The sequence below is a fragment of the Mandrillus leucophaeus genome, unplaced genomic scaffold (genome assembly GCF_000951045.1).
Source record: "Mandrillus leucophaeus isolate KB7577 unplaced genomic scaffold, Mleu.le_1.0 Scaffold113, whole genome shotgun sequence".
Classification (NCBI taxonomy): domain Eukaryota; kingdom Metazoa; phylum Chordata; class Mammalia; order Primates; family Cercopithecidae; genus Mandrillus; species Mandrillus leucophaeus.
This window is the reverse complement of record NW_012099543.1, coordinates 5665918-5675823: the sequence shown is the minus strand read 5'-3', so window position 1 is coordinate 5675823 and position 9906 is coordinate 5665918. Positions and strand designations below refer to the sequence as shown.

Genomic DNA, 9906 nt, shown 5'->3' with positions numbered 1-9906 from the left:
TGCCGCCCACGTTCCCCCACAATCTTGTGTGAGTGTGTAATCATTTCGAATCAAATTCTAATCCCAGTTTTGGGCTCCATTTTACCCCTGGGGAGTGACTGAGAGGAGCAGGGTGGGGAACAACCGTCTGAGAAGGTTACATAAATCTCAATTTCAGGAGAACCTAGCTCAGATGCATCATTCTCAAATTGTGGCTCCAAGACCAAGCAACAACCAACCTCGCAAGACAACTGGGTCGACGGTGCAGGGGGAGCTTCGCGGTCCCGCCGCAAGGGGGAGCACGTGTTTGCTGAGCCCGGGCTCTGCGCGTGGGCGTGGACGTGGGTGTGGGGGCGGGTGCAGGCGAACGGCTGCCGGTCAGGTGTCCTTGTCCCGTTGAGTTGCGCGGGTCGCGTTCGAGGGCATGGACGACAGGTACGCTGCGCTTCGGCGGGCCCAGCTGCATCTGGATTTCATCCACGCCAACTCGTGAGTGCCGAGGTGGGGTCGGGGTCGGGGAGGGTCTCTGCGCCATGAGGAAAGGTTTTACCGGTTCCGTGAGGAAATACTCAACAAGTGAACTTGATTTACGGATTTATTTACTTATTTGAGCTGTATAGGCTTTTTTAAAACCATGAAAGCGTGATAAAGATATATTCTGGGCCAGGCTGAACCCTTTTGGTACTCTTCAATGAACACTAAGTGGTTGGAAGGCCCCCCATTTATCATTTAACACAACTGTTTAATTGTTGGTCGGCAGAACCGTGATTCCACCAATCCTGCCTAACCTGAGTCTGCCTAACGCACTGACAATTTAAACAAAGTTGCCCTTCAAACACAGTAATTTGCATATATTGATTTCAAACTCTGTGGCCTCCTGAGTCTTTTCAAAAATGTGACCTCTCTAAGGATAGGAATTTCACCTTTTAGTTATCTGGTCATTTCTTCTTCGCTGCCGTGCCTGTCTGCCTTTCAGAGCTTCTCAGGTGTCATTTCAAATACTCAAGATTGCAGAGGAGAACGACAGAGGTGTTTTCTGTAATCTACCATTTCCCATACAGCAAATTACAGCAGTTAGTGCTGTTTAATTCATGGTGGTACGTCAGGGTTTTTCTTTTTCTTTCTTTCTTTCTTTTTTTTTTTGTTTGGCATCTTTTGGTTATTTGGATTTACTAAATATATGGACTGATATCAGGGATGTACCAAATTTGAAACCACAAAAGTGGAGGTATAAAGAAAGCCAGGGAAGGCCAGCCTTGCTGTGTGGGACAAACTGTATGATTAACGTAACAGAGTTAAACAGGCAATATTCAGCAGATACTCAGTTTTTATGTCTCTACAGAGAATGATGTCAGGCTGGAAAAGGTGGAAAAAAAGTTAAAAGGTAGCTGAGGTGGAAGACAAATGAAGAAATAATAGTTTTGAGTGAATTTAAGAAAAATGCTCAGTGCGGTGCTGGAAGGACTGTGAATTTTATCTCAGAAAAATTCCTCAGCCTCAGTTTTATATGGATTTGCTTCTGCTTCACAACCTCCATTCCCCCAAACCACCCTGTGGTAGCCACTTCCCCTGTCCCATTTTCAGCTAGTGGTGTAGTAACTTAGCAAGTGACAGCAACATGGAGTAACAACAAAGTTGGATACAAATCGAAGACTTCTCAGCTCCTTCAGGTAGATTGGTTGGTTGGATTTGGAGACAGGGTCTTGCTCTGTGGCCCAGGCTGGGATGCAGTGATATGATCATAGTTCTCTGTAGCCTCAAACTCCAGGGTTCAAGTGATCCTCCAGCCTCAGCCTTCCGAGTAGCTGGGACTACAGGCATGCACCACTATGCCCGACTAATTCTTTTTTTTAAATTTTTAGTAGAGATAGGACCTGGCTATGTTGTCCAGGCTGGCCTTGAACTCCTGAGCTCAAGTGATCCTCCTACTTCGGCCTCCCAGAGTGCTGGGATTCCAGACATGAGCCACTGAGCTCAGCCTAGGTAGATTGTTGTTTGAGACTTCTTTCTGCAAAAGGAGTGATTTTTAAATTTCTCCCTTTACTTCTATGTCCAATCCATCAAGTGCATGCTTTCTCTAAATATGTTTCAAATCATCCATTTCTCTCTGTCTCCACTGCCATTGACTTTAGTCCAAGCCACCACCATCCCTTGTCCAGACTACTCCAGACAGCCTCTTAACTGGGTTCTTTGCTTTCCATTCTGGCTGCTCGATGGTCCTTATCCTGGAAAGCTGCCAGAGTGAGCTTTTTAAAATGTGAACCAAATTATGCCCCTCTTCTTAAAACACTACAGTGGTTTCCAGTTGTATGTCAGCCAAGTACGAGTTCTTCTCTGTGGGCTAGGAAGCCCTGCATGACCCAGTCATGCTCTCATCTCAAGCTGTTCTCCCCATTTTACCATAAGCGGAGCTCACTGGTCTTCTTAGCTCTTCTGCTTCGAGGGTGTTTGCATCTCTTGCTCTTGCTAGAAGGTTTCTACCGTATTCTGCAAGGGAGTGAATTCTCTCGTCCTTCAGGACTCAGTTTAAATACCTTTTACCAAGAGATGCTTTCCCTACCACCATGCCCCTCCTCACCAGTTACTCTTACCTATCACTACTATGAAGGTGGCACCCAGTCAAAATCTGTAATATCATCTTCATATGTTTGTTTACTTGTGTGTTTTCCATGTACCCCACCAGCTTGAGCTCCAAGACATCCAAGACCCTACCTGTAAGCATGGGCAATGGTAGGCAGTCAGCGACAATCTCTCGAATGAGTTAGTGCAGAAACTCATGTGATGTTTTGGTCAGAATTACTGCAGTTGCTTTTCTAAAGGATTGTTTGTGTATTGAATTTTTGTATATTGAATCATGTACTTTAAATTTCCTAGAAGGGCTTGTGATTTAAAGTCCTGATTTTGTAAAGCATATCATACTTCTCTTTTACACTATTTTACATTTTTATAATGGCTTTCTTTTGGGTGAAGGACATCTTTTTGTAACAATAACATTTTAGTACTTTTTTTTTGTTAATTACAAAATTTAAAGCTTACTGGACTCAAGAGACTTTTAATCAGCCTCTGTGTTTGAAACTCCAAAATATGGGGATATATTCTGTGTGTGTGTGTGTGTGTGTGTGTGTGTGTGTGTGTGTGTGTGTGTTTTAAAAATACATTTTAAGCTAAAGTGTTGTCCTGTGTCCTGAGGTGTTTGGAGACTCCGAGACATTGCAGATGATGCTTTCTTTTGTATAGAAGAGCAGATGTGTTTTTGATAAATGAGGCTCTCTTGCTTCTGTTACCTGTTTACTAAATATAGAAAGAAAATTGCATACTGAATATTCCCTTAATGCTGTGATAAGGTTGCTGATTGAAATATCTGCATCAGGACATTAGAAGCAAGCTTGGGAGCCTTAAGCTAGTGTGATTCCACCCTCAGATAACTATGCAACCTCCAAAATGTTGTAAATACTGAAGGCTGACTGGAGCATTATGTTACCGAGGACTTGGCATTGGAGGGTACAGGAGAGAGTGACCTGAGGCCATTTTTGAGATTATTTAAGGAGCAGGCTTCAGCAGAAAGATTCCCCAGAAAAATACAGATTGGTGAGGCACGCAAGGGCTTCCTGCCAATTCCTTTGCCTGCAGATGGAGCCTTATGGCCTTTTAGTAGGCAAGGATTTTGATCAGTATTCTTCAGAAATATTTTGTCTTTAAATAATACAATTTTAATGAAAAATCCTTGGGGGAAAAAACTCACTTGAAAACATGCTTATAAAGTAATATTAAAAGGTCAAAGTTTATTTCAGTGATAGACACTAACACCCTTAAGTTTTTATTTTATTAGAAGTGGACAGGATATTTTGGCAAAAGTGTTTTTAACCCTGGCTTCATAATGGAGGGTATCTAGTTCCAAATCTTGACCGTGCTGAGAGAGTTGTTTCTAGAGTAACTTCTTAATTCATTAGATGTCTGGAACTGGAGAACGTTTGTCTGCAAGTATCTTAAAGCTTTTACATTGATTACACACCTGGTTTAACTTTTTGTTTTCTCTTTGTTTCTTCATCAGCACCACTCACAGTTTCCTTTTTGGAGCACTGGCTGAATTGCTGGACAATGCAAGGTAAGGTTCAGCTGTGAACAACACTTATTGAGGGAATTTCATGACCAAACTCTTGTCTAGTTACATGGAAAGATAAAAAGATCATGTCATGTTTTCCCTTCTGGAATGTTTTGTGACTTGATTTCCTACAAAATCAAGGTATTCTAGGGAAAAGCATCGTTGAGAGAAAGAATTATTCACCTTTATTTAATTTTTATTTATGATCAGACTTGAAGTCTGTTTTTATGTTAATAACCATTTAATAGTACATATTCATTTAGATATTTTTGAATTGTATGTCAGTGTATACTTGTCTTGAGAATTTACACATGGATTTGGGCATTTATTGAAGTCTGCATTGAAGCAAATTGTATGGTTAAGAAAATAGCTGACTTGTTGATCTCTTACTATGTATCAGACATACATAAACACTTTATATATGAGCATTATGTCATGCATCCTTACATCTACACTCTGAGATGGGAGTTAATATCCTAGTTCTACATATGTGGAAATTGATGCATAGAGAGATTAGATGATTTATTCAAAGTCACATAATTCATATTTGGCAGAGCTGGCATTCAAATTTTGGCTGGCTGGCTGCAGAACCTCACTACCACATTTTACTGTCTCCAATAAAGGTATTAATGATTAAGGAACCCCTTAGACAATTTAAGTTCTACTCAGTAGTGTATTTGTGGGAGCTTGTGAGGGGATAATTTTTTTTTTAAGTTAAATTGAATAAAGCATTTGACATGTTTTATATTGGTATTCCCTATAACAGAAGATTTTTCCTACTTTTTCCTTAGGAAGCAAAATGCATCCAGGAGGTAATATGCAGTTGTTAGATCAAGGTTCTCAGTAGAAGCCTAAATTCCCTGCCATTGGTTGATAACAGTATTTTAGCTTTTTTGTATTTGTTCCCTGTTTTTTGCCTTAGATGGGAGACGACCCTTCTGAGAGTGTGACCACAAAGTGTAGTCAATTAACCAGCCATCCAGAAATTCCTGCCCTGCGCTAGGTGGAAAGTCGTCATCTCCTCCTTTTAGGAAACTCTGTCTGTTGAGCTAGTGGAATCATAAAAAGGGAGGGAAGCAGAGAAAAAGAATAAAGTCTGTTGTTCAGAGCCACGAGCTCAGCTTGGAAGGAGCTAATAAGGATGAAGCCAAGACAGATGAACACTTCTGATTAGTTTCCCTAAAGGAGCTTAGGGTTGCTACTGTTTCTTCTGCTCAAAGCTTGGAAGCAAGGCTCTTCCTATGTCATCGGTCCTGCCTCCTACTGAATGGCCCACTTACAGCAACTTGACATCTGAAATTCTGAAAGAACACATTTGTCGATTTTTCCAACTGTCTTTTCTCCTTTGAAGTTGTTTATTTCAGTCATTCAACAAAGGAGGACAAGTAAAATCAGAACGTAGAAGAAGTAGAACAATGGAAACGGTTTCTTACTAGAGGGTGATTGGGAAAGAAAGATTGACTTTAGACATGTGATCCATCAACCGATTCTTAGAGCAGCATTTGTAAGCTGGCAGCCCCTTGACCAGGTCCAGCCTGTCTTATGTGTGTTTGGCTCATAGTGAAAGTTTGCACAGTGTTTATAAAGAAAAGGAAGGGAGAAAAAAGGAATTATTTATAAGGTTTAAGATATTGGAGATACCAAATAAAAACTTTGGGCCCTCCGCCTTCCTTGAAAGATTAGGAGAAGTAGCAATCTCAAGGCCACATTCCTCCACGGGATCAGGGGCTGGAGGTGAGTAGCAGGTGCTCTTGTGGGACCAGCCTGTGCCTTCAGCTTTGCCTCCAGTTTTCCCCTGTGGACAACCTCAACCCTTCAGTCCCTCTTTCTTCATGGACGTTTGAGTTTTCCACCACTGCTTAGATGCTAGTGTTTGACATCAGAAGAAGCTACTTAGCAGACTTAAGATACTCAGTTGGTCTTATGAAGGAGAGTCCCCATGTTACTCTAAGAAATTCTTTTATATCATTGTATTCATTATTTTAATGATTTCCTGTAGTTTTAAAAATTAGAACTGAAAGATATTAAAAGAATATTGTAGAGAGAGGAGAAGAATATGTGGTGATATAGGAAGGCTTTGTTAGGGCCCGCTTCCTAATACAAGAGCTCTTCAGAGAGGAAGTGTCCTGGGCTAAAGAACAATGATTATTATAAAATGTCTTAATATATGATAAAGGTGAATTATTTTATGCCTTTATCTGTGGAAGTGCTGCATAAAAAACCTCTCTTTAAAAACTTCCATTTCAGTACATTGGCATTTATTAAGCGTTTATTGTGTACATGGTACTTTGTGTAATGCATGATTATATAATGGAGATATTGATACCTATGTGTTACGGAACTATGGTAAGGATTGGAAGAGAATTTTCAAAAATACATCATTCAGTGCTTACTTGATACATGGGAGGTGCTCAAGAAATGGCAGTGGTGACTCCAGAGTGTCTATATAGGGAGGACTGAGAAGCAGCAATTGGCTAGAGGAAGGAGCTATATGGGACTAACTTCTAGGCCTGTGGAGCACGAGCAGTGTACCTACTCAGATTTGTTTGGGGTAGTTTTGGGTTTAGAACTGATGGAACTTTTGAGGGACGCTCAGGTTTCCCCACCAGAGTTACGTAGTTGCTGTTGTTGCACTGAGCTTCCTTTTAGACTCCTCCCTGCCTTAACTTACCTTCTTACTCATCAGGTAAGTCTTCCTTGCCTATGCCTTCTTCCTTTCTGTCACATCCTCGGTATTGAAGCCAGAGTCTTCTGGCCCTTTCTCCTTTCGTATTAAAAGTTTTACTTTTAAAAATAATTGTAAAAAAATACAAAAATAATATCTGTGAATTTTAGAAAATGGAGATTTTTTTTTTTTTTTAAATCTTCATCACCTAGAAGAGAGATCAGCATCCTTTTCTGTAAAAGACCAGATGGTCAATATTTTCACCTTTGTGGAATATGGGGTCTCCTTTGAAACTACTCAACCCGGCCATTGTAGTGCTGAGGCAACTTTAGATACTATGTAATGAATGGGCATGATTGTGTTCCAATAACACTTTATTTACAAGCAGTTGATGGGCCATTTTGGTCCATGGCTGTAGTTTTCCAATCTCTAACATAGAGAAAACTCCTATTAGCATTTTGATTTCTTTCCTTCCATGTATGTTCTTTAAAACGTCGTCTTAGAGTACACAATTGCCTAGTAATTTGATTTTTCTTTATTTTGGAACTAAAATATGAAAAACATTCCATGACTTCTGGATTATTTGCCAGCCAGCTTTTTTTGTTGTTTTTTTAAAAAAATTATATCCATTTTGTTAGTTTTTTTGTGTAATTTCCACTAAATTCCATCTCTTCTTTCACATTTCTGAATTGCAGTCTTTTTCATATTCTCAAATTATGACTAATCGTAGGTCTTATGATATAATAGCACAGTGAAACATGTTAGAAATTGATTTTGAAGCAGTTTAAGTGGATTTTTGTATTGTTTGATATCTGACAGTAGGTTATACCTTATGTAAGCAATTCATTTCATCTTGAAGCAATAATATGTTTATATTGTTTCCAGAGATGCAGGGGCTGAAAGGCTTGATGTCTTTTCAGGTGAGCAGATTTGCTTTTTTCTTTTATATTCTTCTGATGGAAAGCCTGTAGTTATTTGCTTGTATTTCATTTCACGAGATAAAACCACATTCTATAGCATTTTAATGTAATCTAAGTGCTTTGTGGGTACAGTGACCCTGTGGGGAGCCAGGGTGAGGAAAGTATACTCTGAGAGTCAAATTATGTGCTAAAGGACCCATTTGCAAAATTAGGTCTTCCAGAGTTTTGTGAATGTATCAGAGTGATTTGGAACACTCAATTCGCCTGCCATGAGAAACAGTTTTATTTTTAAAAAGCATACTAAGTTAGTGGTTATTCATAATTAAGCATACATCATTCCCAACTGATTAGTTTTAAAGTGTGTACGTGAATGTGCAGTATGAGGGCTAGAAAATCTGTTTTCTTTGCTGACTTTATTCGTAGTCATCAAGTATTTTTGCACTCATTAGTTATCTCATTAGACTATGATGCTAATGAAGTTAGGTTCTGTGATCCAGCTCTGTAGTTAACACTACCTAGGGAAATGCCCAGGTAGTCGCGCTGCATCCCTATCACTTTTCTGTCAGCTGTTCTGCAATATTGGCTACTGGTCACGGGTGAGAGGATATGCTCCATGATCTAAATCCATATCTCTGTTTAAAAAGCACCTCAGTTAACTGAGTGTTCTGAGCCAGAGGAGTGCTTATGCTTCATGAGGAAGATAGACGTGGACCTCTTGAGATAACTGAGGAAACAATAAATGACGCTCTTCATTTCCTTCTCCTCTCCAGGTCCTGAAAAACTTGAAAAATAAAAAAAGAGTCAGCCTTATTGCTGATAAATGTTAGGCTGGAGTATGTAGCTTAATGTGAGAGAGCAAATGGACTTGCAGATCAGACCCCGGGATCACGCAGACTCACCCGCCCAGTGGAGTTGGGCTTCCTCTGAAACTTGTCTGCCCTGGGACAAGGGGTCAGGACTCATGCTGTCTGCAGGCAGCTTTCTCCCAGGAGGAAAATGCAGGGTGGGAACTGAGCCTCCCAGTTTATTCTTCCCTAAGTGACCAGTAGGTGAGTGAGCGCACCTCCACAGGGAAAAAGTGAGTGAAGGCACAGAATAGGGCCTTTCTAGTGAGAAAAAGTCATCTTCCCTTCCATATCCAATTATATAGAGTAAACTAGGATGAACACTCTTGCCTAGGAGAGACTCAAAGTATGGTGGGAACACAGAGAAAGAAGAAATTATGCCTCCTATTAAGGGGCTAGAACTTGAAATATGGATGTGATTTTTGTTAGATACTCCAGGAAGAAAAGAATATTCCTGTCTAGATAATAATTATGAGAAAACAAATGGATGTAGGCTAGTTCACAGATTCATTAATTTATTCAGTAATAATTTATTGTCTACTATTGTAGGTGCTGGGGATAGTGCACTGAGCAAAATGTTGAGGTCTGTGTTCCCCTGGAACATGTATCCTAATGGGGAGAGATAGACAGCACAGAAATGAACAAATACGTAGTGTACCAGGCAATGATAAGTGCTAAAAGGGAAAAACATAAAGCAGGATAAGAAAACAGAGAGCCATGGAAGGGGTATACAGTTTTTCATGGGGTGGTCTAAGAAGGTTTCTTTAAATAGCTAACGTACCAGCAAAGACCGGAATGATGTGAGGGAGGGAGCCACACAGATACCTGGTGAAGAAGCACTCAGGGAACAATGCTGAGGCTCGCTTGACTCACACTGAGTGTCAGAACCAAATGAATGAGCGTCTTCAATACCATACTAAGGTTTTTTCTGCAGTCAGTGGACCACTGAAGAACTTTGAGCAGCGTCAGTTTTCTAAGTAGATATGTGCTCTTTTCTTTTTTCAAAGAAGGATACTCATTCCAGAAATACCTTACAAGAGAGTCTGGAGAAGTATGAAAGCAAGGATAGCAGGGAGATATGGCTATGGGAATTACCTAGGCAAGATTTCATGAGAATTATAATAGGGCAATAGTACTAGCAATGGAGGAGGAGGAACAGATGTAAGCTGCATTTCCTTCAGAGCACACACACAATTGATGGAGGGATGAGAAGACTTATCCATAGTCACAAAACACAACAAATGTAATCAGAATCCATGCATTATATTCTTTGGAGTTTGTGACTGGAGACATAAGTACTCAGCATCATCATAAACAAACAGAATAAGATCTTGACCAAGTTGAGATTAAAGTGGCACTTCTTTTTTTTTTTTTTTTGAAATGGTGTCTCACTCT

General features: G+C 40.2%; 1 protein-coding gene across 2 annotated transcripts in view; it reads left to right on the top strand.

The window, feature by feature from the left end:
• Positions 1-316: 316 nt before the first annotated feature.
• The window catches only part of MORC1 (MORC family CW-type zinc finger 1), a 162145-nt gene continuing 152555 nt past the window's right edge, over positions 317-9906 (top strand). Inside the window, exons 1-3 of one of the 2 annotated variants that reach the window (XM_011995501.1) lie at positions 317-468; positions 4031-4084; positions 7632-7666. In XM_011995501.1, coding sequence (XP_011850891.1) covers positions 404-468; positions 4031-4084; positions 7632-7666 — 154 coding nt within the window. In that variant the 5' untranslated portion in view covers positions 317-403. The remainder of the gene's footprint in view (positions 469-4030; positions 4085-7631; positions 7667-9906) is intronic. The other variant, XM_011995507.1, reaches the window with a different exon arrangement.